This window comes from Diplotaxodon limnothrissa, linkage group LG14 (genome assembly GCF_057381915.1).
Source record: "Diplotaxodon limnothrissa isolate DT_005_m linkage group LG14, D_limnothrissa_male_GT1.1, whole genome shotgun sequence".
Taxonomy (NCBI): Eukaryota; Metazoa; Chordata; class Actinopteri; order Cichliformes; family Cichlidae; genus Diplotaxodon; species Diplotaxodon limnothrissa.
Genome location: NC_140609.1, coordinates 2,030,928 through 2,058,186, shown reverse-complemented (window position 1 = coordinate 2,058,186; position 27,259 = coordinate 2,030,928). Strand labels below are relative to the sequence as shown.

The 27,259-nt window shown below is 41.5% G+C and overlaps 2 protein-coding genes across 5 annotated transcripts; both read right to left on the bottom strand.

The window, feature by feature from the left end:
* Positions 1 to 143: 143 nt before the first annotated feature.
* On the bottom strand, positions 144 to 12,822 carry lyrm9 (LYR motif containing 9). 3 transcript variants are annotated; one of them, XR_014906788.1, is made up of 5 exons: positions 12,769 to 12,822; positions 10,499 to 10,642; positions 1,462 to 1,554; positions 1,310 to 1,383; positions 144 to 897 (listed from the first exon to the last, which is right to left on the bottom strand). XR_014906788.1 is itself a non-coding variant. In XM_085370940.1 (4 exons), exons 2-4 carry the CDS (start codon positions 10,622 to 10,624, stop codon positions 1,366 to 1,368), a joined length of 237 nt encoding a protein of 78 aa, XP_085227066.1. In that variant the 5' UTR covers positions 10,625 to 10,642; positions 12,718 to 12,773; the 3' UTR covers positions 1,221 to 1,365. The 3 variants fall into 3 exon arrangements, 1 of the variants encoding a protein (XP_085227066.1); XR_014906787.1 differs by having other exon boundaries at positions 12,718 to 12,773; XM_085370940.1 differs by lacking the exon at positions 144 to 897 and having other exon boundaries at positions 1,221 to 1,383; positions 12,718 to 12,773.
* A 1,589-nt stretch (positions 12,823 to 14,411) lies between these two features.
* LOC146618208 (ATP-binding cassette sub-family G member 4-like) lies at positions 14,412 to 26,887 on the bottom strand. Of its 2 annotated transcripts, XM_085370502.1 has the most exons (15): positions 26,632 to 26,887; positions 22,601 to 22,718; positions 22,338 to 22,470; positions 22,150 to 22,200; positions 21,768 to 21,913; positions 20,612 to 20,735; positions 20,243 to 20,357; positions 20,001 to 20,122; positions 19,928 to 19,939; positions 17,384 to 17,482; positions 17,100 to 17,268; positions 16,905 to 17,005; positions 16,193 to 16,351; positions 15,998 to 16,116; positions 14,412 to 14,637 (listed from the first exon to the last, which is right to left on the bottom strand). In XM_085370502.1, exons 1-15 carry the CDS (start codon positions 26,885 to 26,887, stop codon positions 14,412 to 14,414), a joined length of 1,950 nt encoding a protein of 649 aa, XP_085226628.1. The 2 variants fall into 2 exon arrangements, with proteins under 2 accessions (XP_085226628.1, XP_085226629.1); XM_085370503.1 differs by lacking the exon at positions 19,928 to 19,939.
* Between the last annotated feature and the right edge of the window lie 372 nt (positions 26,888 to 27,259).

The window sequence follows — 27,259 nt, the reverse complement described above, 5'->3', positions numbered from 1 at the left end:
AGGCCTTTAGGATCTAACCCAGGAAGTCTGAAAGGGCAGCCTGACAGCTAAAGTACACTTTGAATGATTTTCTTTCAGGTGGTTAACATTGATTTTGTTGTTGACACCATCAATAGGAGTACATTATATTACACGGTCTGCTTTTTCAAACGTGTCCATCACCACTGTGTGCAGTACACTGACCGTAGCACTCACTTGTCCCACGTTTTGTCACGTTCCAGCCTTTTTCCAAACTAGATTCATTTTTCACTTTAAATTTCGACACACAACACACCATAACCCCGTGCAGTCAGGTCGTACTGTAAATATGCGAACTGTTAAAGGTGGGATATTTTTAATTGGTGACACGATTGTCCTCCAAGCGTTGCAACAGATTAGTAGTATTGTTGTTGGATGATGAAATGTTTTTCTCCCTTTTGTTTGAAGTCGTCTTTACTAAAGTCAAACGTGTCCAAACAACAGACGTGAGATTTGAAGTTGTGCGCTCAGCTCGATGTGTTGATTTGTTTGTTTTTCTCCATGATGCTGCAGAAGGCACAGAGTCACGTGACAACACAGAATTTAAAAAAACTGAAATAACCGACACGGGAAAGATCAGGTGGATTAGAGATTCCCAGTGTCAGTTTTGATTCCTTTTTGACTGCCCAGCTCTAGTAAGGAACACAGCTGATTTGATGCTAGCTGTCTCAAACAAAGTAGTAAAGTGTGTTTCAGTACTTCCATACCAGACTTTTACTATTAACAAGTACGGGCAGCGATATGTTAGCAGCTGTACTTGCTGCCATCTTCCATGTTCTCCTTCTTCTTCAGCATGGAAGATAATCTAGAAGCCTTGTCGGTCGTATGTCGTCCCCTTCAGTTCTGCTTCTACATCATTACATACGCAGCCTGAGGAACCTACGGCAGTAAAGGAAAAACAAACAAAAAACAAGTACTGTAGCATTTTTCACAGTTCTGGTACGAACGTTAGTACCTTTCTTAGTAGGCTGTAAACATATTTAAAGTTTTAAACGTGCATTAAGGTGGGAGCCATGCTCAGACAACACTGGACCAACTACTACGTGTGTTCATCATTCAGACACAGAGGCTGTAGAGGACATTGATATGTATATAAAGCATAAAACCATGAACTCTTTGTAGTTCGCTGAATAGTTTCAGTTTCCATCTCCTGTTCGACTTTTGCTCCAAGGAACAAACCAACTAAGTTCATGATTGCACATTTAATGGCATAGTTTGAGAACAGTATTTACAGCGAGTCATCCCTCAAAAAAACCATAACACCCTGAGCACTCGCAGACAGGGACAGCACCTTCACCAGTGTAACTCCAGGACAGCCCTGCAAAATGCACCGCCGTGGACACGCGCTCATTTCTTCTTGGTATACTGTGAATGACAAACGAAATGAACATTATGCTTTATGTTCATGTGTCACCTTGGAGGTCTTCTTTCCTTTATCCTTACTTTATCAAGAATCCAGTCAGCATCTGCAATCGCTCTCTGGATGATCATCTGTGTCCTCTCAGGGTCGTCTTCATCTGAGTGGCTGTTGTAACCCTGGAAACAAACAGCAAACAAAGACTTTATGATCTTGGCAGAAACTACTTTCAGCAGTAATGATGATGATGATACATTAATGGTGCATGAGTCACAGTTATTGGTTGTTATGGTGACCATAAACATGTCAGCACTATCTAATAATACAAATCAATAGTGCAGCACAAAGGTCAAAGGTCGGGAGTTTGCCTTCACAGGAAACGGCTCGTTAACAATTCAACTGTTCTACTGCTGCTGCCAGCCAATCACATCACAACAGAAACCGAAAATAAGGTTAGCGATGAAGGCAGCGTTAGATGGGCCTCTTCACGTCACTGCAACAACCGTTTGTAGAACTGTGCACGAGTTATTTTTAAGATATTTTGTTGCTTTTCTCCATTTTATATTATATCTGTTTAAAAATGGTCAGATTTTTAACATTTCTGTTGACTTAAAATACACAACACACGTGTCTAAAGTGGTCAGTATGGACTCTAAGACTGGGGTTTTCAGTACAGTCAACAAAAGATGAATTGTATTCACCATCACCCAAATCTCCTGACACAAGTCATTTCTAATCCCCATAACGATATAATCACAATATTTGCATTTTCTGTAAATTCAGTGAATAGTTTATATAACCAACACATTGAAAGTACTGCTCGTTTTTTACTTCATTGAAATAATAAAAAGTTAAATAAATATGATTATTGTAGGAGCCATAATTGAATGTATTGAATTTTGATGATCACTGGGTTTTTATTTGTTTGGTTGTTATGGGAGTCACGTGGGTGCTAGCGGTGACATAAATGGGCGTTGTCAGTCTGTCATTCACTGGTTTTGATTTTGACAGAGAGGAGGGCTGGGTAGCCGTAGTTTTTGTTGACCGCTGCACTACATGTTTGCTTCGTTATATTAGAGCCTGTGATGTTGTAAGAGTTTGAATCAGGAGCCGATGATACTACTCTGTAAAAATCGCAAAGCACTTTAATAAACAAGCAAACAATTCCACCTCTCGCATTATTGCGTAAAGTTGACAGCGCGTCAGGCAAATAGGCAGGCTTCATCCCCGGCCTCTAGCGACTGTGGAAGTCGCTACATCTTTAGTCAACAAAAAACGGCATTCTGGAGAAGCCAGCCGCAAGCAGGATCAAAGAAATCAGATCAAGGAACCTGAAAGACGCCAAGTAAGTGCAGCGCATCTGAATGAGTGAGCCCAGCAGCACCGACACACCTGACGCAATTCTGAGGAGCGCAGGTAAGAATACCTGTGCATGTCTGGTTGTGGAAAAGGAAGCCACGTTGCATTAGCGCTGAGATGTTCAAGAGGAGACACTGAATGGAATGAATGTTGGTTAAATGTGCAACGTTTTTGGCTGCGCTCTTGGAATGATGTCTGCGCTGCGTCTTATTAATTATGCTGCTTGGATGACGTTCAAATGGACAATTAAAGTGCCGTTACGTTGAAAGGATTTTATGGTCAAAGTCTATTGTGGCTTCCAGTGGATATATGTTTTAATGGATGATCACTGAAGATTAAAACAAATAAATAAAAAAATCGAACAAACAAACGGGAAAATCATGAGTCAAGCAGGTGGTGATGATTGTTCCTCTAATCATTTGAGGGGAAAGAGAGAAAGAAAATTGACTGGAAAGGCATTGTTGAATAAAATCGAAAAATTACAAAATGAATGCAAAATTTATGTCAATAAAATGAAAGGACTAATACAAAAAATGAAAGCGCTCATGCAACACAATGAAAATCTTTCTCAAATTAAGCAGTATTTGGTGGATTTAAAGGCACTGTGTGAAAAGGCTTCAAGTTCACATGTTGAGGTGTTGTCTTTGGTGCCAGAGGAAGAAGTAATAAAACAAGAGGAATGGTTTTCAAGTATCATGAAATACACCAATGTGTTTTTAAATGAAATTCAAAACTGGATAAATCAAAGAGAACAAAATCCTGCTGTTCGTCCAAAGCAAATCAATTTATTGGAAAACAATGTTGCATCAAATACTGAGACAGAAGTGGAGGATGATATCAAGCCAAGTGATAGTGTTTCAAATGTTGAAAGCCACAAAACTTCTTCATCAAGATCTTCAACTTCATCTGTTCGTATGAAAGCTGAGGCAGAGTTGGCAGCTTTAATGATAAAGCAGAAATCAATGGATGAGAAACATGTACTGGAAGAAGAGGAGGAACGTCTTCGTAAAAGAAAGGAAAGGCTAAAATTGGACACTGAAATTGCTGAAAAAATGGCTACAATAAATGTCCTTAAAGCTCAAAGTATAACAAGCAAAAAAGGCTCTTTAAAAGTTTCAGATGGAATGAATTCATACATTTCCCATGAAAGGGTTTGTTTAGATCTTTCATGGGAAATGTATGAATTCATTCCATCTGAAACTTTTAAAGAGCCTTTTTTGCTTGTTATACTTTGAGCTTTAAGGACATTTATTGTAGCCATTTTTTCAGCAATTTCAGTGTCCAATTTTAGCCTTTCCTTGAATTTTGGTTTTGGAATTGGAATTCAGAGGAAGTAAAAGCTCTTCAGAACTACAGTTTGTTCCTCAGGGGATGCTGTAATGCAATGGAGGAGGTGCAGCATCTGAGTGATTTGGACATGCCTTCTAATATGGTGAACATTATTAAAAAATTGCCGTATAAATTTAGGGACAAATGGAGAAGCCATGTTTGTGACCTGCAAGAAAGGCATAAAAGAAGAGCCAAATTTATGGATATTGCAGACTTTTTGGAGAAGCAAATAAGAATATTAACTGATCCTGTATTCGGTAATATTCAAGATTCTCCGCTTTCTTTACCAACAAAAGGAATGAGTAAAGCCAAGTATCAAGGCAGACCTGGAAATAAAGGAACAAGCTTTGCCACCACTATGCAAGTTGTGGAGAGTACACCTAAGCCTGCGGAAATGGAAATGAAAAATAATCAGGTTGGAAGGAACGTCTGTATTTGTTGTGGAGGAAGACACATGTTGGACGTCTGTGCACAGTTGGGAAAAATGGCTCATGAGAAGAAGATAACCTTCTTAAAGGAAAATGGCATCTGTTTTGGCTGCTTGTGTATAGGACACATCAGTAAAGATTGCCGTAAGAGGATTTCCTGTTCCAAATGCAGCCGGAAACATCCCACCATCCTGCACAAAGAAAGTTCACCTTCTGAAAAGACCGACAGGAACATGCAGCCGCATGTGAGCACACTAGTGTCGAGTGGTCTTACAGGGGCTGGAGACCAGGACTGTAAACTGCCCATTGTGCCTGTCCAAGTAAAGTCAAAGAAAGGAAGCAACATTATTACAACATATGCTTTTTTGGACCAAGGGAGCACAGCAGTTTTCTGCACTGAGAGTCTGATGCGCAGACTTCACCTTGAGGGAAGGAAAGGAAACATCCTCCTCAGAACCATGGGCCAGGAAAGAGTTGTGAGCAGCAACACTTTATCAGGACTGGAGGTTGCCGCTCTTTGTGGTGACGAATTTCTGGAACTGCCAAAAGTGTACACACAGGAGTCCATGCCTGTACATAAAGGAAATATTACAACGCCAGGAGATATTGAAGGATGGGCACATTTAAAACACATAACCCTGCCTCAAATAAATGCAGGAATCGAACTTCTGATTGGAACAAACATTCCCAAAGCCTTGGAACCTCTGGAAGTGGTGTGTAGTGTTGATGGAGGACCGTATGCCAAGGCTTGGCTGGACCATCAATGGACCACTTTCAGGAAACTGTGAAGCTACAAGTGATCAGAAGCATCCACAAGTTACAGTCAACAGAATTTCTGTTGTCACGCTGGAGGAGCTTTGGCAGCAACAGTTCAAGAATGACTTTCCTGAGAGCAAAGTTGATGAGCAGGTTGGATTGTCAAGAGAGGATCAGAGATTTCTGGAAATAGTGACTAACTCTGCCAAATATGTGGGTGGTCATATCCAGATAGCATTACCTTTTCGGAATGCCAGTATCAGTATGCCAAACAATAAGAAAGTTGTTCAACAACGTCTGTGCTTTCTACAAAAGAGATTTGAGAGAGACACAGTGTTTCATACTGAGTACAAAGTGTTCATGAATGAGCTTCTGGCTAAAGGTTATGCTGAAAAGGTCCCGGAAGAGGAGATCAATCGCAATGATGGCAAGCTGTGGTATATACCACACCATGGTGTTTACCATCCGACCAAGAAGAAACTCAGAGTTGTGTTTGACTGTGGAGTGAGTTATCATGGAACATCTTTAAACTCCCAACTCTTACAAGGACCTGATCTTACAAGCTCTTTAATAGGAGTGATCACAAGATTCAGGAAGGAGCCAGTTGTAATTATGGGAGATATTGAATCCATGTTCCATCAAGTCATGGTTCCAGCTGAAGATAAAGATCTATTGAGATTTCTCTGGTGGCCTAAAGGTGATCTGGAACAACCAACATCTGAATACAGGATGAATGTACATCTCTTCGGGGCAACTTCGTCACCAAGTTGTGCCAACTTTGCACTCAGAAAGTGTGCGGATGACTTTGGACATCTCTACAGTGAGGAAGCTGTGAAGAAGTTGTTGCACTGTTTTTATGTGGACGATTGTCTTGTGTCCGTTGAAACTGATGAGGAAGCAGTGTTAATGTACCACGAGTTGGTTTCTTTGTGTGCCAAAGGAGGATTTCTGCTCAAAAAGTGGATCACCAACAAGCCTGGAGTGCTGGAATCAATTCCTGAAAGTCACAGAGCCACAGGAATGAAAGAGTTGAACATGGAATTGGATTCCTCAATGATCGAGCGAGTTTTGGGCGTGGAGTGGTGCATAAAATCAGACTCTTTTAAGTTCAAGATTGTGCTCAAGGACAGACCGCTCACCAGAAGAGGAATCCTTTCAATTGTCAGTTCTATCTATGATCCTCTTGGAATGCTAAGTCCTGTGGTCTTAACTGCTAAGAAAATCCTAAGAGATCTATGCCAGGAAGGAATCAGCTGGGACGATAACGTACCAGAGCTGTTTTCCAAAAGATGGTTAACATGGCTCCAGCAGCTCCAGCTATTGAGCAAGTTTGAAGTGAGTTGTTGTCTGAAACCTGATGGATTTGGAGAAATCACGAGTGCTCAGTTACACCATTTCTGTGATGCCAGTGAGGATGGGTATGGAACAGTGACCTACCTGCTGATTGAAAACATTTGTTCAGAACAGCGTTTGTTATGGGAAAAGCTCGTGTCGCTCCTCTTAAATCCTTTACCATCCCGAGAATGGAGCTCATTGCAGCAACCATGGCCAGTCGATTGGATGTACTCTGGAGGAAAGAGCTGCAGATGGAACTTCTGGATTCTGTGTTTTGGACAGACAGTGCTTCTGTCTTAAATACATCAGGAGTGAGACTTCAAGATTCAAGGTTTTTGTGACCAACAGAGTTTCACAAATCTTAAGAGTTTCATCTTCCTCGCAATGGAGATATGTGGACACTGCCAGTAATCCAGCAGATATGGCCTCAAGAGGAGTGAAAGTCGATGTTTTTATGAAGAATACAAAATGGTTGTCTGGGCCTCAGTATCTTCTACAATCTAGAAGTGAATGGCCTGTCTACCCAGATGACATCAGTCTGCTTGCATCTGATGATCCTGAGGTAAAAACAGTTGCCACAATGAGTGTTGAACAAGCTGGAGAAAATTCTGTTACTCGCTTGTTTAAACATTTTTCCACCTGGACACGTCTTAAGAAGTCAGTGGCATGGCTGTTAAAATTTAAGGACTTGCTTCTGTCCTTTGTGAAGAAAAGGAGAGAATTGTGTTCAAGTTTACCACAGTCAGAGGTCACCAAAGAGCAACAGAAATCATTTGTGGAAGAAAAGCTGAGGAACTTTAAGAGGACATCTGTGATTAAGAATCTTACAGTGGAAGATCTGGACAAAGCTGAGGTTGTCATTATCAAGTTCTGTCAGAGGAGGAGATTTTCCTTGGAGCTTGTGAATCTGGAGAAGGGACAACCCATTATAAAATCAAGTCCTCTAAGAAGACTCTGCCCACAGCTGCAAGATGGAATTCTCAGAGTGGGTGGGAGACTCAGTAGATCATTGATGCCGGTTGAGGTGAAACATCCCATAATACTAGCAAAGGATCAACACATTTCCGAGCTCTTGCTTAGACACATACATCAGGAAGTTGGACATGGTGGTCGTAACCACATGCTGTCTAAGCTAAGAGAAAAGTACTGGTTGATTGGAGCTAGTACAGCAATAAGAAAAGTGTTATCTAAATGTGTCATCTGTCGACGTCTTAATGCTGCACCAGTGAATCAACAGATGGTGGATTTGCCCAATGAAAGAATCATTCCAGATGAACCTCCATTCACGCGGGTGGGAGTGGATTACTTCGGACCCTTCAGTGTAAAAAGTAGGAGGAGCGTGGTGAAGAGATACGGTGTTATATTCACCTGCCTTGCTATCCGTGCTGTTCACATTGAGGTTGCTCCATCACTGGATACTGACTCTTTCATTAATGCGTTCAGGCATTTCAATGCAAGAAGAGGTCAGGTTCGAGAACTGCGTTCTGACAACGGGACCAATTTTGTAGGTGCTGAACGTGAACTTAGAACTGCCATTGAACATTGGAACCAGGTAAAAATCAATGACGTCTTTCTGCAAAAGGGAGTTAAATGGACTTTTAATCCACCTGGAGGTTCACATCACGGAGGAACCTGGGAGTGACTGATAAGACTGGTTCGCAAAGTACTTAATTCCATAATGAAAGTACAAAACCTGGATGAAGAAGGTCTTCATACTGTACTTTGTGAGGTTGAAGCCATCATTAACAGCCGCCCAATTACCAAAGCCTCAATGGATCCTAACGACCTGGAAGCTTTGACCCCTAATCATCTTCTTCTGTTAAAGACCTCACCGATTTTACCACCAGGAGTATTCCATTCCACTGATATGTACACACACAGAAGATGGAAACAAGTCCAATACATGTCTGACTTGTTTTGGAAAAGATGGGTGAAGGAATACCTACTACAGCAACAGGAACGTCAGCGATGGATTGGACTAAAAAGGAACCTCATCGTGGGAGATCTGGTTCTCATCATGGACAGTTCGGCACCTCGAAACTCTTGGCCAATGGGACGTGTGATAAAGACTTTTCCTGACCGAAGAGGATTCGTTCGTCAAGTTCGGATTAAAACTCAGACTAGTTGCCTGGATTGACCTATTACCAAACTGTGTCTACTGCTGGAGGCAGATCACAGTTAAAGACTTCTGGGTCCAATTATCAGACTTTGATTGTATTTGGACATTAAAGAAAAAAAATGAGAGACATTTTAAGATAGACTTTAAGATTACCTATAGGATTCCTGTGGGTAATATTGAAATACAGTAAATGCTTGACTTTTCTCTGCATGTTTTATGTCTCCTACTTGGTTAATTATGGGTAATTATTAGAAGGGATCCTAATAATTAGGGGCTGGTGTGTAGGAGCCATAATTGAATGTACTGAATTTTGATGATCACTGGGTTTTTATTTGTTTGGTTGTTATGGGAGTCACGTGGGTGCTAGCGGTGACATAAATGGGCGTTGTCAGTCTGTCATTCACTGGTTTTGATTTTGACAGAGAGGAGGGCTGGGTAGCCGTAGTTTTTGTTGACCGCTGCACTACATGTTTGCTTCGTTATATTAGAGCCTGTGATGTTGTAAGAGTTTGAATCAGGAGCCGATGATACTACTCTGTAAAAATCGCAAAGCACTTTAATAAACAAGCAAACAATTCCACCTCTCGCATTATTGCGTAAAGTTGACAGCGCGTCAGGCAAATAGGCAGGCTTCATCCCCGGCCTCTAGCGACTGTGGAAGTCGCTACAATTATAAATACACCCCACACAGTCACGTGTTGTGTGTTTTGATCAGTGAACAAAACCATATATGTATATTTATCTTCGGGATTCTTTGTGCTTCTCATTCGCAAACACGCGATTCTTGCTTAGGTGGTGTCAGAGGTCTGTGGTGTGGGTGTCTGTGGAGGGGGCCGGGTCGGCACAGTTTTCTGCTCCATGTCAGACTCGGTTACAGAGGTAACCCCTCGTCTAGCAACGAGCCCCTCGATTTGTTTTGTATGCTCCTTCTGTGTTGCCGTGGTGACTACTGTCGGTGCAAAAGTATCGCAGTTATCGGTGTATTTCACACAATACAAAATAAACTGTCGAGTATAATATGAAACAATCGGCTTTGTCATTTGATATATTTCATCACATCACACGGCCATAAATTCAGTTTTATTTATAAAGCGCTACTCTCCTCAAGGCACTTTATATTGTAAGATCAAGACTCTACAGCAGGGGTCGCCAATCCCAGTCCTCAAGGGCCGGTGTCCCTGCAGGTTTTAGATGTGTCCTTGATCCATCACAGCTGATTTAAATGGATAAATGACCATCTCAACATGTCTCGAAGTTCTCCAGAGGCCTGGTAATGAACTAATCATGTGATTCAGGTGTGTTGACCCAGGGTGAGATCTAAAACCTGCAGGACACCGGCCCTCATGGACTGGGATTGGGGACCCCTGCTCTACAGTAATACAAAGATTACTGAATTATCCCGAAAACACACCAGGTTGGGTGGGTCTCTTCCTGTTAAAGTGACGTTCTTCCTCCCCACTGTCACCCTGTGATCATGTGACTGTTCTCTCTTTATTAATGCCAGGTCCCTAAAATAACTATTGCTGTGAACTGGTGCTTAATAAAGACGGCTCACTAATTCTGCATTGAGACAATTTTCATCGTTTTCCCGATCCTCACTATGTGCAGGATTATATGAATACTTCATGAGCACAGATTGATTCTCAATGAGCTGTTTAAAACCATTTCTCTGTGTCAGATGTGATGTAGCTCAGTTAGTCTTGTCACACAAGAGTCCAAAAGGTATTAAAGTTACCGTCACAGTTTCACTTGGAAAACATTTTGCTTGTCATTGATCGGTGCATAAGATGACCTCACCTGTCTTATGGCATGTCGATAGTGTTGTTGCATTGCTGTGGATGGTAACTGCCTGCAGCACCTGAGCAGGTATCGATACAGCTGCAATGGAGTGTGGACCAACTCGGCTCCAGCTAAAGGTGGCATCCCTTCCTGGTTAAACAGCTGTTGGTAAAAATAAAAACGGACTCTATGTGTAGACTGCAGATGTGAGAACATCTGGGCTAAGTGTGTGTCAGCAGGGGAAAGCACATGCGTTTTAATATAATGTTGTGAAGCTTTTATAGAGATGATTCCCCAACAGCAGTAACACCAACAAGATGCCTGGAAACATAAATCTGGTACAGGCATGTGGTTAGTGATTTCAGACAGACGAAGCATTAGTAATGCCAACACCAGTGTTGTGCCAAAAACTGATTTCAAATGTTTCTGTGTTTTTTATGTGTAATATCTTTATGTATGTTGGTTAATAGACTTCAGTGAACAGAATACTCTGAAAAAGACATTTTAAAAGTCAACAAGATGTTTTTTTTAACTGGAAAAATTAAGGATATATAAACGTCACTGCCAAAAAACGACTGCAGCTTCTACCTTGTGACATGAATGTTGTTTGTGCCTCAAGATGACCTGATAGCATTCATGAGGGATACATTTGACATTTGTTTCACATATTACAGAGCAACAAGTTATTTATAGCAGTTTAAATACGAGCTATCATTTTTTGGCACAACACCGGCCTGGATCAGGACACTGGCTAGCTTGTGAGGTTTTGTGTAGGTTTGGCGCCCTGGGGAAAAGAGAGCTGGGCTAAAGTAGTTCAAAGTACATTAAAAATAATAATACTGACAAATGGAGATTAGGGCTGCCACAAACGATTATTTTGATAGTCGACTAGTCACCGATTATTTTTGCGATTAGTCGACTAATCAGATCATCATCCATTGGACATACAGCGTACAGCTTATTGCACCAGCAGCATCTGGTCTTATATAACTATCATTAGCTTACAGCTTGAAGTGTTTGTGCTAACTAAAAATAAAGACAAGATGGTAGTTTATTAATTTTTAATGAAATTTGCAGATTGTTTCGGTGAAGTTTAATAAACTCCTTGCTTTCTAAAATATAACAGGACACCGGAGTATATTCTGGAGCATCTCACACTTCTGATAATCAGCTGTCTGCTTGACAGTTTTAGCTGTGCAAAAACTATAACTTTAATCTCAGCCAAACCGATTTACTCAGGAACAAATAAAATACTAAAGAAAGCCAAACTAACATTTTTAAGTTCTCTAAGTGACTCATATATCATGTTTAACCTGAGTAGCGAAAGACGGCGGTGGGTTTGAAAACGATTTGCCGGGAGTCCGGTGTTCTCACGGCTCTAGTTAGCCTTGCCCCCGCCTAGCTAACGAGCTAGTGGGTAACAGACGTCTCCGAAAACGTCGGAGCGCTTTTGAAAATATGTGGTGTCTTGATAAACTGAGCAGATATTTGAGGTTTGCACAGCTACATTCTCGCCTGAAAATATGTTAAAGGTTTATTTTGTGACCCAGAAAGAATAATAAGAGTAAAGTTAAAACTAACTAGCTGCCGCCATTGTTGACAACTGCGCTGGGCTGCGCTATGAATTCTGGGACACAGCTTCTTCTTCTTCGGGGTTTAACGGCAGCTGGCATCCTTGTACATGCAGTGCTGCCATCTTCTGTTTCAGTCCGTTATTACACTCTTAAATCCTACTACTCATTCCTGCGTCCTTTGTGATCTTACAAAGCTTCAAACGATGCGTCGACTATTAAATTAGTCGTCGACGATTTTAATAGTCGACATAATCGTGACTAGTTGACTAATCGTGGCAGCCCTAATGGAGATACAAGAATACCTCAGATACAGCAGAGACGTGGACACCATAAAGATCACCTATCAGCCACAAACATGAAACAGTGTCCATCATTCAGTTTCCAGTTAATCAAGCAGGACTACTCTCAGTTAGCCAGCTAACTTGGAAACTTATTCCAATGTAGCAATATTAAAAATTAAAAAGCTCCACGTGGCAGTAAAATATTCAGGTTTCGCTCTCGGTGTTTAGAAATTGCTTTCATCCTGACCTTCCAGGTTTACGCTTGGCTGCTCTGGATGTAAACAGTGTTGCTAACTGAGGCTAGCTACTCCCTGACAGAAGCATTCTTTTCCACAGGTCGGAGGCTACACTGTTACTATAAAGCACGCGTGGGTATGCTTACTGTAGCTGTCAGGGTGAACGAAACATCACAAACTCTCCTCAGTGTTCTTACCAAACTTCTATGACCACTGCATTCATAAGCTCCGACTATAATATTACCCGGATGTACTTGATGCCCCGTCTTCTTCTATGGTTGACAAATGTGTTACATTGAAAGAGCATCGACTCCTGTTGTTGGATCTATAAACTACAAACATAGGTACACACATCTGTACCTAAAGAGTCAAAGTAATGTGTAATACATAAGCTTTGGTCATTGTTCATAAAGTCGTGTTTATCTCATTTAAGACCTGAGGATTTGTCTAATGTTCTGGTACATGACTGTAGCTCAGAGTAGATCATCCAGATCTTTCTGTGGATTGTCCTTAGCCACTGTTGACACTTTAAATGCAGAATCTTAAATCTTATTTCTTGGAATTTTGATTGGATATTTCATGTTTTGTTATTAATTAAACAAAGCATCTGTCATATCAGTGTTTATTGGAAGTTTACATAGCTGTACAGAACTTTTGGCTGTTATGTGTTTCAACATGGAATGGATTAATAAACATACAAGTGGTCATAACAAAAACAGAACACAATGTAAAAAATATGAAGACACGTGCAGATTCATTAGCAGTCTTTGGTCGCTCGGTATGCTGTAATGTGCAGTCTCAACATCTGCTTTTTAAAAAAAACGTGTAATTAAAATGAAATGTGAGATAGCACCCAGATCAGTGGCATTGGTGGACGTAGAGCGGACACAAAAACAGTAATGGCAGTACAGTAACTCACCTATGTAGCTTAAATACAATAATGAATTTCGTAAGGGGTGAGTATCCTGGACCAGAGATATAGTCTGCCAGAGCAGCAGCACAGTGTGGGCTAAAGCAAGATGTCAGTTCTGCTCCTGAGTCCCACCTGCTTGGCTCTAACTGAACTGCATATGCATGGAGTACTAAAGATAATAAAACATAGTGGAATATGATTAAGGCTTGTCCTCGTGATCATCACTAACAGATTTATTTAGATTCATGATTATAATGTGGAAGTACAAAAAATATCAAATTTCTTCAGGCGATCATAGCAAAGCTCAATTTACAACTATCAATATGATAAAAACCACAGCTTTGAGAAGTTAATGTTTTTAGGGCTACGGCCCAAATCCACTCTCTCTTTCAGTGATACAAAGGCCGCGTGATTGTTGCTTTTTCACTCTTTCAGGCACATTATCAAACATCTTTAGTGCAACTTCATTTTTTTTTTTTTTTTGGCTTACAAAAGTAAACACTCTTTTTGCATTTGAATTTCGTAAGGGGTGAGTATCCTGGACCAGAGATATACTCTGCCAGAGCAGCAGCACAGTGTGGACTAAAGCAGGATGTCAGTTCTGCTACTGAGTCCCATCTGCTTGGCTCTAAAAACTTCTGTAAGTTATAAAACGTACAGCACGTGTAGCTGAATGTGGCTCAGTCTCTGTGACATGGCTTTGTGCATGCCCATTAGTTCTTGATGAGGTAAAACAGCTGTATAGTGGTTTAAAGGACTGTCACCAGCTGGCAGGAGAACACAACCAGAATTTGTTCTGTCCACTTAGCAGCAACATGTAAAATGAAATGAAACAAACTCCTACATGACGTGACAGGTTCTCTCTGCACAGGAAAGAGTCCAGAGTCTAGGGGGGGTCGTGTGTTTTGGAGATGAGCTGAAGAGAATCTATCGCTCTGACTTGACCTTGTAGCGGAGGACAAGGTAAGTGGCCAGACGTAGGATGATGAAGAAACTTCCCAGGACAATAAAATCTACATAGAGCTTTGCATCCTCCACATCTAGCAGCTGCAGAACCTCTTCAGGCTGTTGGAACTTACACACCGGCCCTGGACACTCCAGCTCTGTGCGGTTCATCCCATAGATAGACAGGAGGACCCCTTCAAAGCCATACCTACGAGAGAGACGAAGTCTTATCTGTAAACAGCCCGGTCACAATAGCTCAAATATTGCTTACTGTTTCTGTAATAAATGCGGATGACTTTGGTAATCAGGCCCAGCCATCGAGGATTTGAATGCATCTTACAAATAGTTAGCATCCTATGAATAACTTTTGGACAAAAAATGCTTGAAAGGATCAGTCAGATACTTTATAATCTAAGTGTCAGTGTCAGCGCAGGTAGACTCTGTGGAGTGGAAAGTAGTGGACCCAAATGCACGAAACGTGGAAACGGAACTGGATTTTAACAAATGGCGTGCCTTTTATTGAGGCCGAAAAACAGATAAATGAGAAACTAATCACAAAAACCTAAACCGGGAAAACGAAATACACAAAAACCAGGAATTCTAGGAAATACATGAATACCTGAGACATGGACGGTTATCAGTGGATGATAAGCAGACGAACCGATGGGTAAGAAAGCAGAACACACATACACAGAGGGTAACGAGGGAAATACACAACAGAAGAAAGACACAGCTGAACCTAATCAGACACGACGAGACAGAAGAAGCAAAACAGAATAGACTCACACAGGACGCGGAACTATCACAATAAAACAGGAAACCAGAGATGCAGATTGATAGAACATAAAGAACAGAGGCAGAAACATGGGAAACAGAACCAAACCTACACTAGAGACATGACACACTAAACACGGGAGGCACAGGAACAAAACCTAAGAACTAGAAATCACTGAAACATAACCAGAAACTAACTGAAACGAAGCACATTAATAATCAAAAAGCACAAACACAGAGTCACCATGACTGCACAGAACCAGATGTAAATGTGTTAACAGTGTTTTACCATTAGTTATTTGTCCACTAATCTCCACTTATTACAGTAGGCTCAAGCATTTTGTGCTGGAGGGCAGCAGCTGGTACTTCACTCGATGCTGCAGCAGCAAGCTTTGTGTTGCAGATTGTTTATATTTTTATGAGTGTGGTTTTTTATCCATATGAGATTGACATCCTTGTCTTAAGTTAACATGAATGACTGAAAGTGACCAAATTAAGCAAAACACTTAAGATACCAACTCTTCCAGGTTTTGGCAGCTGCTAAAGAAATAAAACATTCACAAATCATATATTAATCAGCCAAACTCAAATACTGTTAACTTCATAATCTTTGGGGCAAGAAAACATAGTTTTATAATTTTATGATTAAAGCTGAAAGTCTGCTCTTCAATCTTTTCTTAAATGCTTGATGTAAAATGTGCTGTGATGGTGTACAGACAGAAAAGCAATGTGTCATTCCTCAAAACCCTGTGGACCCGACTGAACCTGCAGCTGTTCCTCCCAGCGACACTCACCTGACATAGGAAACATAGGAGCTCCACTGCAGATACTTGGGGATTGTGTCAAAGTTGACAAAGAATCCAGAGAACAGCAGCACAGGGACAGCTGTAACAGGCCCTACAAATGTGGCTACCTGGGAGGTGTAGAGGATATACATCGTGTTACATCAGCCAAGAAAATGTGTATTAAACAATGCAAACATGCACTACCTGTAGTGAGGTGGAGGCAGCGCCAACCAACAGCCCAAGAGACTGGGCTACCAGGGCAGTGCAGGTGGACAGGGCTATGAAGAGCAGGTAGCGACTTGCCTCAGGAGGCTGCTCTGTCATCCAGTACACTATGCTGCAGTACATGATGGGGCAGATCACCTAAAATAACACGTTCATTAACTGATGTTTAGTAGAGGAACAGCGAGGACACCCTGTCACAGATGTTAAAGTGTGCTGCAGCTACACTCGCATCCAAACACAGAGCCCTCAGCTCCCGTGCCAGCCAATCACAATGACTGGAGTACTGCACAATGGTTTATTTAATAGATATAAATGTTGATGGATTTAATACAAATTAAGGTTGTACTCAATGACAATGATGGTCAGCAGGATCAAAAGTAGCTTTCCAAATCACTGTGACATTTACCTCGTTTCCATTTCAATCCATGATAACGCCCACGCATTACACCTGAGAACGTTTGAATCTGCCGCTCTACAGTGTAACCAATAACCGACACTTGGGTGACTTCTTTGACATGATGAGACCCAACAACAATGTTAGCAAACTAATCTGCTCCTACAACCTGCAAACACCATCTGCTAACACTAGAGTACAGTGTTGTGAAGCTAAGTGGATATATTTTGTTGTTTGTCAGCACTCAGGCCCTCAGTGAGTAAACCCACCAATCCAATCACAGCACTGCCAGCTCACCTGGAAGGGAATATCAGCCATGGTCTTGGCCAGGTAGTAGGCTTTCAGGCTGTACCAGTAGTTCAGATGCTCCCTCAGGAATACAGACATCTCCAGAGGAACTGCCAAAAGCCCAAAATGTTTACACACATTTATGAGATTTATCATAATAGTATCAACAGGGGAGGAAGTCCATAACCTCTCGATCATACTCACAGGTCAACACAGTAGGCATGAGTGCTCCAAACATGAGGAAGAGCATAGAGAAGAAGAGAAATCCAGTGTTGTTAAACACCCTGCTGGCATCATTGCCAATGTTGAGATAGAGCAAACCTATTAACACACCTATGCAGATGTGGGATATCACTCTGAGGTGGGTCAAAACCTGAGAATGGACGACAGCGGAGAAAGAAAACATCCATGATCAGGCTCGTTTCAGGTAAGAGCACATCTGATCTGTTCGTGACAGCTGTGATTATTGAAGCGATCCTTCCACCCACCTGGTCTCGACATACAGTTATGAAGGTTCTCTTGAAGAGGATGCAGAACTGTGTTAGCGTACTTGTGGCAAAGGTGTGGCTTTCTATGTGCCTGGCATCCTGGAAAAATGGAAGAAATGATCATCGTCAACTCAACACAAAGCATCCTGCAGTCAGAGCTGAATCAACTGGGTAAAAATAGAGCAACAGACCATTTTTATGGGTTTCTGGTATTGCCAGAACATATTGGTTCTACTTCCTGCTGTCAGTTTGTCTTTATTGACACAGCTAGCATAGTGGCCTGGTGATTCGCACCGTCGTCTCACAACAAGAAGGTCCCGAGTCTGAATCCACTGTCTGGCCTTCCTGTGGGCAGTTTGCATGTTCTCCTTGTGTCTCTGTGGATTCTCTCCAGGTACAGTTGCTGGAATTAGGTTAAACTGGTGATTCTAGGTTGTCCACAGGCGTAAATGTTTGTCAGTCTCGCTGAGTGTACCCTGCTTCCTGCCCTATGGCAGACAGGCCATAGGACCATATCAGCTGAACTCTGTGTTCTTCTGTTGGGACTTTTGAGGTCTCTGCAGGCTTTGGTAGTTCTTGGTTTTTATAGTTAGCTAAGCTCTACCCATTTCCTGCCAGCCCTTATTTTTCTAGTATGACAGGTCCCAGTTTGGGTAATGGTTTCCTGCTTTGGTTCTGAGTTTAGGAAGCAACACAATCATCCAGAGAAACAGAAATGGACACAGCTAAGCTAAACTGTTAATGTGAGAGGACTGTAAATCAATCTAAGACTAAATGGCGAATGCCTTGATGCAGTGGGGCAGGGCCACATTCTTGTGGTTGGCAGGGCACAGCAATGGTTCAGAGGAGTTTGATTTAATTTTAAATGTAATTTTAAAACAGCAGTACAAACACTGAGAGATCTGCTGAGCATTGGTGCTGCATGTTTTCTGGTCATCCTGGAGAAGAAGTACCTGTGTTTATTGCACTGAATCACCCTCGTTTCAGTCATGACCACTAAGCTCCAGGAGTTTCTCGTCTAGGAACAGGTACTGCAGGAGCAAACTGCACCTAATGCACCCCACTCAGATAATGGTCAACATGGTTCTTTAAACTCTGTTGTAGTGATGTGTCGGTCACGAACGAAATGGCTCTTAGAGCCGGCTCCTTATCGCGAGCCGTGGTTTTTTTTTCTTTCTTTCTCTCTCTCTCTCTCGCTCTCTCTTTTTTCCCGCTTCACTCCACAGCGAGCCTTGTGCTTTACGCTGAGCAGAGGGGGGAGGGGCGTTAGTTACACTCAGTAGCACAGGAACAGAGCGGGAGGGAGAGAGAGAGAGAGCCAGGGACAACAACGTCACATTAGAAAGGTATAGTAATCATCTACAACTATTTTCAGTAGCAGATGATAAAGGATTCAGAAAGTTTATTCATGCAGGTCCATATGACAGAGAATATGCATCTTCTTTTTGTTTTCATATTTTAATTTATATTTAATTGTGTTGTGGTTTGCAGTGTTTTGTGTTGTTTCACTTTAAATTTGTTTAAAAAGAAAAAGCTGAAAATTTAAATAGTTAAAAGTTGAAATGTGAATAGTTGGTTTTTGTATTATATGATTTATTTATTACATTTTATGTGGAGTGAATAAATAAAAGTATATTTACGGTGGCCCCTACAGACAAAGCACGTACAAACTCCAAAACACGTACAAACACAACAGAAGTGCTCCAGGATGCTAGGGGGCAGTGTTGAGCTTTGTTACCTCGTGGCTACACAAGCCAGGAAGTACCAACGACCGGATTTGGTGTGTGGTAGTAACAGGTAAATGAACATATTTTAAATTATTTGAATATATATAAGTGCCTGTGTATAAATACACAAACAATACACACATGCTTTCAATTGTGTAATTTAAGTGATCTAGTAGCTCTGTTTTGGAAGTTCAGTTCATGCTAGAAATGTGTTTTGGAGTTTGTACGTGTTTTGTCTCTAGGGGCCACCGCATATATTTATATGTAAACATATATAAATAAAACCACTTTTTTTTTAACTTTAGTAATTCCTTTTGTGCATAATTTTATATTATTGTTAATAATAAATTAATTAAAGCAACAAAACAACTTGAAGAGCCAGTTCGGAGCCAAAAGAGTCAGTTCTCTAAAAAGAGCCGGAAATCCCATCACTACTCTGTTGCAAATAATCCTCTCCTTCCAGAACAAACGTCAGCATGTGGTTCTGCTATGGAGGACTGGGTGGAAGAGATCAGGGACTTGTAGATCGGGCTAATTTTATTTATGATTTGGGCAGCGGGAATCTGTCTTCTAGATTGTTATAGCACCTCCATGCCGCTCCCCACTGGTTGTTGCTGCCTTTCAGCCTTCAGGAGCCCCCCCAAGAGTCTGAAGGCACTCTTGGGGGGGCTGTCCGCTCCAGCAAAATACCCTCACTGATAATACTGTGAGTAATAAAATAAATCAATAAAACAAAACGATTGACAAGAAGAGCGTACAGAGACTCTATAGTGGTCGTCTTGGTAGGGCAATATGTCCTAGCAAGTTTCTTCCTTGCTCGATGGCACTGCTGTCACTGTAACTTCTCTGCAGCACACTCTCCCATGTGTGGAATAGCATCTGTTACTTACAACGGGGCAGATTGTTGCACAGACTGATTGATTCTTCTCCTCTAAAGCACACATTCCACCTTGGACTGCTTCAAACAGCACCGGGTTCAGGTCTCCATACTCTCCTGATGCCACTTCAATGACTGAATCACAAGCAAAAGCAGAAAGACGTGAACAGAATGAACTCCCTGGAAATGCTGCTATCATGCAGAAAAGTTGGGGAACATGAACTAGCAATAACAGGTACTGTAAGGTGAACATACTGAAGTCTGCAGGGTTGTGGTAGGTAGGACAGTAGAGGCCGAGCGTCTTCAGATAGGGTATGAGGTAAGGGACGGTGCCTTTGTAGATGCACTGTCCCTGACTGAGGATGTAAAGCTGTGGAGCAAAAACATTCAGGTTTGACAAAAAGCAGCCTCTACAGAAGCTTACAGAACTGCAACTTATTTTTCTTTACATGGCAGTGGTGTATATTAAAAGGTGGAGATAGCTATGGATGATATCACCCACTGGTTCTCAGACACTTGGCTCCAAATACCAACATGGTGGCAGCCAAAACAATACGCTGAGGTTTCAAAATACAGCGTCTATGCTTCTGTCCATTATTTCCTCCTTCATTGGCAGATACACACCTTGTCAAACATCTCAAACAGTTTGGCACTGGGCTGGTGAATAGTGCAGATGATGGTACGCCCGCCCTGTGCCAGAGAACGCATTAGGGACACCACCTGGTAGCATGACACGCTGTCTAAGCCACTTAAAACACAGAGACAAGATCCATGAATACCGGTCTAAAAGAAACGGAAGAGTAGACAAATCACAATGACTTGCAGATTCACTGTGTCACATAAGAGTTTAGCTAAACATGAGAAAGCTTGAGGATGATATCTCTCTATTAAAAAAATCTGTCGTTATTGTATCAGCTTAGTAATTTTGGAAACATGTTTTCTCAGTTGTCTGCAGATTTTAAAGGAAACGGACACACTAATGATACACTACCATACAGGATGTACACCGTTTAGGCTCCGTCCTACAACCAGAAAACGTGGCTTTATGTAAAAACTGGAAAACTGCAAAAAATAACATAATTAATACATAAAGTAAAATAACTGTATGATTTTAATTGTTAATCTGTTAAATTTAGATAAGTCTATAAACCTTAAAGCTCCCACATAAATGTTACTATAATGGCTAGCCATAGCGGCTAGCTGCTACCATGTTGGTTCATGTTGCTATCAGCTAACTGCTAATAGTTTGACAACTAAAGCTAATGCTCTTGTTGCTGTTTACAACATCAGTGTTTTTCTTACATTTCTGTAATTGTTATTGAAGCTGCTGAAATGCACCGAATGGTTCTCTGGATAAAAGTTTATATGAGAAAAATCTAAGAATCCGAAACACAAACATGTGTAATGTTAGTTGAGAGGCTGGAAGACTGGATACCAAAATTGTACTAAGAGCTGGAATGCTAACAGCAACCTTTTGAAGTGCTGAATATAGTAAGCTATTGTGTAAAACTGTCGGAAGCTCAGGTCTGCACACAAAGATGAAGGACTGACATTTCATCTGTATTTGAAAATGTCTCAAGCAGCAGCTGCATTTGATATAAAGAAACATGACGAGAGAGAGAGGTGCGATTTAAAACCAGGTATTCCAGTTCTGACACTCACTGAGTCTTTGAACCAGCAGTCAACTATCAGCATGTGATTTTATGGAAGCACATCTCACATAATAAAAAGATATAATTTAGGTATACAATCGGCAACACATCATCTCCTCCCCGTTCACCTGGTGGGCTCATCAAAGAACATGACTGGAGGATTGTTAACCAGTTCGAGGGCGATGGCCAGACGTTTACACTGACCACCTGACAGTGAGCTGGTACGAGTGTGGGCGCAGTCAAGGAGCCCTAAAGCAGTCAGAATCTCGTTCACCTGAACAGAGAAGAGAGAAAGGCACAGTGCCGGATTTCACTGATTATCAAAGCACCAATAAAAAATGTCTTCTTTATATTTATATCTAAACAGGGAGAAAAAACATGAAAATGCTCGGCAGGAATAAGAATGTGGTGCTACATAACAAAATAGATGGTGAGTAATAAAATACTGCTTGTGGACATTATGAGTAAACTGGCTGGTTCAGTTTACAGCGCATGGTAAACTGCTCTCACCAGTTCCTTCTTCACATCCATAGTTTCATCCAGCTTTAAGTTGGCTGAAACCTGAGCAAAGAGAAAGTAGATCGCATTAACGTAATCACAAGCTAAAAAAAGCTACGAAACAAAACACAAAGCCAGGTTCAGATGCTACACAAAAGCAACGCTTCAAAATGTGCTCCGAGGCTGAGTTTACGGCTCACCATCATGGCCTCCCTGGCAGTGAGGTGTGGCAGCAGCATGTCTTCCTGCATGATGTAGCAGGACATTTTCCTGAAGGTCCTCAGGTCCCTGGGTTTCCCATTTACCAGGATCTGACCCTTCATCCCTGTTTCCCTGAGCAGCATGAAGGACAGATACCAAACATTTCACTGCCCAGACAAACTTTATTAATTAACTACACCTTATGTTTGTACCACACAGGCCTCATTTATGTCATCATAACTGTATCAGAGAGTCGGCTCACCTGTACCCTGCTAGAATGTTCATCAGGGTGGACTTCCCTGCCCCCGATGGTCCCATGATCCCTATAAGCTCTCTGCTGCAGAACCTTCCTGACAGGCACTTTAATAAGGCTTTGAAACCTGCAAATAAGTGACAGGGTATTCATGGGAATGAGCAGTGATATTATATTACTCCACAAGAACAAACTTTATGTAAGCATAATGCAAATACTCATGTTAAATAGGAGCTACTAGTTCCAAAAAAAGCCACTTGGAATAAAAGACTTCACCACTGCCCCCATCACCGAACAGAGCAGGAGTCCGTGAACACATATGACACAGATGAAAGTCAGTCTTGGGGCAGAGGAGGGTTGTAAAGTGGTTTGTAGATGCACAGCAACTGTGGCTAAATAACATAAATATTGAGTCCTCAATTAAACATGCATAGAAGGGTTTCCACTGAGATATGAGCTGGTGGGGCCAGGTGTTCCTCACTGTGTTACAAGCCGGGGCATGAGAGGATCCCTACTTTCCCTAAACACCAGGGGCAAGCAGGGACAAGAAATGAAACTGTTCAGTTAGCTAACATATCCTATTTTTCTGCTGCTCTGTTCATCATTTAACACGTATAGGAACTGCTTAAAACTTTAAAAGAAATGTAAGCACAGGGGGAAATGTTTTGAGCTAATACAACAAGGTAAGAATTTGAGGTTCAATATTCCACCTTCCACTGATTATAACATAATTATAAAATAATGTCTTCAGAGCTACAGTCGCACATTATTCTCTACTAGAAGTGGCTCATATGGAATAATATTAATACATGTCTGACAGTAAAACTGACCAGTAAATTCAGCTGGCAGATGCATCAACACTTACAGTACAAATATGGTTGGTTAAAGTGGATGAATGTCCTCTGCACTTTGGGATGGTGATGACTGATGATCCCCAGTAAACTTCCCACACTCCCAACTCTGGATTCACCGGGGTCACATTTTCTGAGAGGTTGATAAATGCTTTTCCCACTACACAATCTGACAGCCTCAAACACATTGTAAGTAACAGTTGCCTCAAGGCGCTTAATTTTAGGTCCAAGTTATAATGAATCTGAGATTGTTGTACAAATGAGCAGTAAAAACTGGCCCTTGCTTTTGACAGTAAGCTGTTATATTACAGTAGACTGTGCAGAATCACGTGTCAATGTCAAGTTTACCAGCATCAACATGGAGCACCAACTATGCTGTGGGTGAGGGTGGTTGTTTATGGTTCCTTATACAAGTCTCTCATAATTTAAAACAATTCTTCGATGTCTTCTAGTTTATGGCTGAAGTGATTATTGAGTGTTTTTGCTTTCATATGTGTTTCTCTCTGCTTTCTGAGTCTCTATACTAGTTTTTGAGCCATTTTCACTCACTATGTATTAACAGACCTCTCTGCATTGAATCATATCTGTTATTAACCTCTGTCTCTCTTCCACAGCATGTCTTTATCCTGTCTTCCTTCTCTCTCCCCAACCAATCACAGCAGATGGCCCCGCGCCTCCCTGAGCCTAGTTCTGCCGGAGGTTTCTTCCTGTTAAAAGGGAGTTTTTCCTTCCCACTGTCGCCAAAGTGCTGCTCATAGGGGGTCATATGATTGTTGCTCTGCATGTATTGTTATAGGGTCTACCTTACAAGTCTTAAGGTGACAGTTGTTGTGATTTGGCGCTGTATAAATAAAATTGAATTGAATTGAATTTCATAATACCTTGGTTTCTTTCTAATTTTATTAATTTATTCTAGTATCCGCGGCACCATTTTTAGTGCGTGTTCCCTTAGTAAAGCTGTGACGTTGTCTTGTTATTCAGACAGATTTCTGGTTATGAGTTTGCGATCCCTGACTTTTCAGCAATCCACAGGACACTGAGCAGCACATCCCCAGTGTTATTGTTATCTGTGTCATCTTAAAATTCCTTATCTCTGTGTTCTGTAAAGCTTGTCATAAGTCTAAAGAGTGCATTTTCTTTATATTGCCCAGAAGTAAAGTTAATTAAACAACTCATGTGTTTTGTGTCTGTTTGAGTTCAAAGTTAAAAAATCATCAATCTTAAAAGGAACTCTCTGACTTACTGATTAGAAAATGAATTGTTTTGTTTTGGATGAAAATGTCTCTCTCTCTCTGGGTGGGGGTGAGTAAGGTGTACTGGGAGGCCAGGCATCCAGCAAAGACAAAGGTCGCAAAGGAAATGGCCTGCTGTCAGTTATATGTGAGGCTGGACACCAAAGAAGGAGAGAAGGACTTGTATTCATTGGCTGGAAAAGATGTGCAGCTTGTTTGGATGTTTAAGGATACAAATGGAAATGTAATAACACGTGAAGAGAGGCTGCTTAGAAATACAAGGAGGGCTTCAAGGAGCTGATGGTAAATGGCCTGTATTTGTATAGCACTTAGCTGATGAATGTAGAACATAAGACAGGAAGAAAGATGTGCATTAAGACATGACCTGCCTGGACAAATGACCAACAAACTTTTGTACGAGTGTTAAAGACAACCTTCTTGAGTGAGGTTGGTTCAGGAATCTTGCATTCAATCATAAATTCAGTATCAGATCTAAAAGTTAAGGCAGTGCATGCAAGAAAATCAAATACACATAACTTTTTATTTGTACTGACTAAAGTACATGCAGTAATAGCCACAGCATCTGTGTGTTAGTCTCTGTGAGCGATGTATGGTATGGATTGATCGGGGGTGTGAACAGGGTGGATCGTGGGGAGGGCAGCGTGTCAGAAACAATCAGCCTCGCCTCCTCTGTGTGACGGGGAAATAAGAAAAATCAGTAGCGATCAGGGTTACAACAGCTGGAAGCACACACTGCTGTCAGTGAATGTGTCAACGTTTCATCTTCTGGTGATTCAGTCGCAAAGAAACACACGAGAGAAATATTAGTGAAAAATGATTTTTTTTGTCAGCTGCAGAAAGCAGATAAACGTCCTGCCCAAATAAAGAGTCATAATTTACCCACGATGTGTGTTATTGTAGGCTATACCGCTGGCAACAAAATATTAACAGTTTAAATGAGTCTGCAAAACTACAGGAAATCATTGTCATTTATAACATGTGGAGGGTAGACCTCGTGCTGTGTTTGAGCCAGTGTCATCAAAAACGTGAGGAGACATACCCGTGACTGCACTGCACCTCATGCATCTTAAAGCTGACAGGCAAGGAGAATGATTTGTGTACCTGAGTATCACTACAATGCACAAAACTACTGAGCAGCCCATTATGACACAACCAAATCCAGTTATGTGTTTTCTATATATTAAATAATATAGATGCCTCTGCAGCATGACTGACAAGCTTACACAATACATTCAGAAACCTTCCCACCTAAACTGAAAGACTGAGTGCAGATTTAAACCACTTATTAATTATTTCTGTCAGCGTTGCAAAACCGTTATTTCCACATCTCCAGTATCAAATGTGAAACGTGCACCCTGCCGTTTACTGTGCAGCATGAATGCGCTGCACAGCAAACAGAGAAGACACAGGCCAGAGATTTCCTAACACTTTATGTCAGAGGCGCCTTTTAAGCCTGAAGGCAGCAAATATTTAACACACAGCGCGGTGACAAAAGCTGAATGACTGAATGGAGAAACAGAGAATGATTCCACATGAGCCGAGCGTTCACCGACTGAAGCAAACACAGACTTTACTTGGGTGAACACCCACCGATACTGATGTTGGTCCAAGTTTATTTTTGTTTTTGACATCCATTAAATAACTCTTATTATTTAATTTTATTATTATTAGTTTGAAGAAGTACTACCGTGTCCATCTACTGTGATGTCTCCCGCTTAGAAACAATGAATGATCTAGCTGTTCTCGACTTTTTAAGCATTGTGCTAGCTCGCTGTCTCTGGGAACACTTTTAGATACATGCGGTTTATTTTGGGGTTCATCCATCCACACATCTACTGTCTCGTGTCTTGATTTTGCCTTTTCACAGTATCTTTACTCAGTTAGAAACTGGTTAAAGTGGAAAACTGTATATAAAGGATGGTCAGAAGTCTGTTACCTCTCCTCCTCCAGCACGGTCCCTCCCGAATGGTGTAGGAGATGTTGATGAACTCCAGGTCAACAGCTGAGCGTCGGGGTAGGTGGGTGAATCGCTGTGCCTCAGTGATCTGGTTCTCAACCTTCTTCAGGTGGGTCAGCATGGATACCTCCTGTTGTGGCTGAGGCTGAGCAGCAGGCTGGCTGTCACCATTACATATGACCACCTCCTCCATAGGGAGGCTAACAGAGTCAAGTTCCAGTGCCTTATTATCCATATTAGATCACAGACTGTGGGTGGAGGAGTGTGGGGAGGAAAGAGACGAGACAAAAAGGAGAAGGGAGGTCATTCACGGTTCAACGGTCTAATTTTACAGGTGAGGTTTTGTGCTTGAGTTAAGTTATCTATCAACGCTGAAACAACAGAACAGCAGAGAAGCTGAGCCAGCGAGCAGCTCTGCTCAGAACAGAGACGATGTTTTTGCCCTTTTCACTGCTGGCTTGCACACTGTTTCAGTTTCCCATCCACACTGCTGTGAATTATGAGGCCAGCAACCAGCTAAAAATAGGCTGACCAATTCATGAAACGTTATTGGTGCTTAGGCAACAAGGCCTACCTGGATAGGGTCAGGTAAAAAAATAAATCAGCG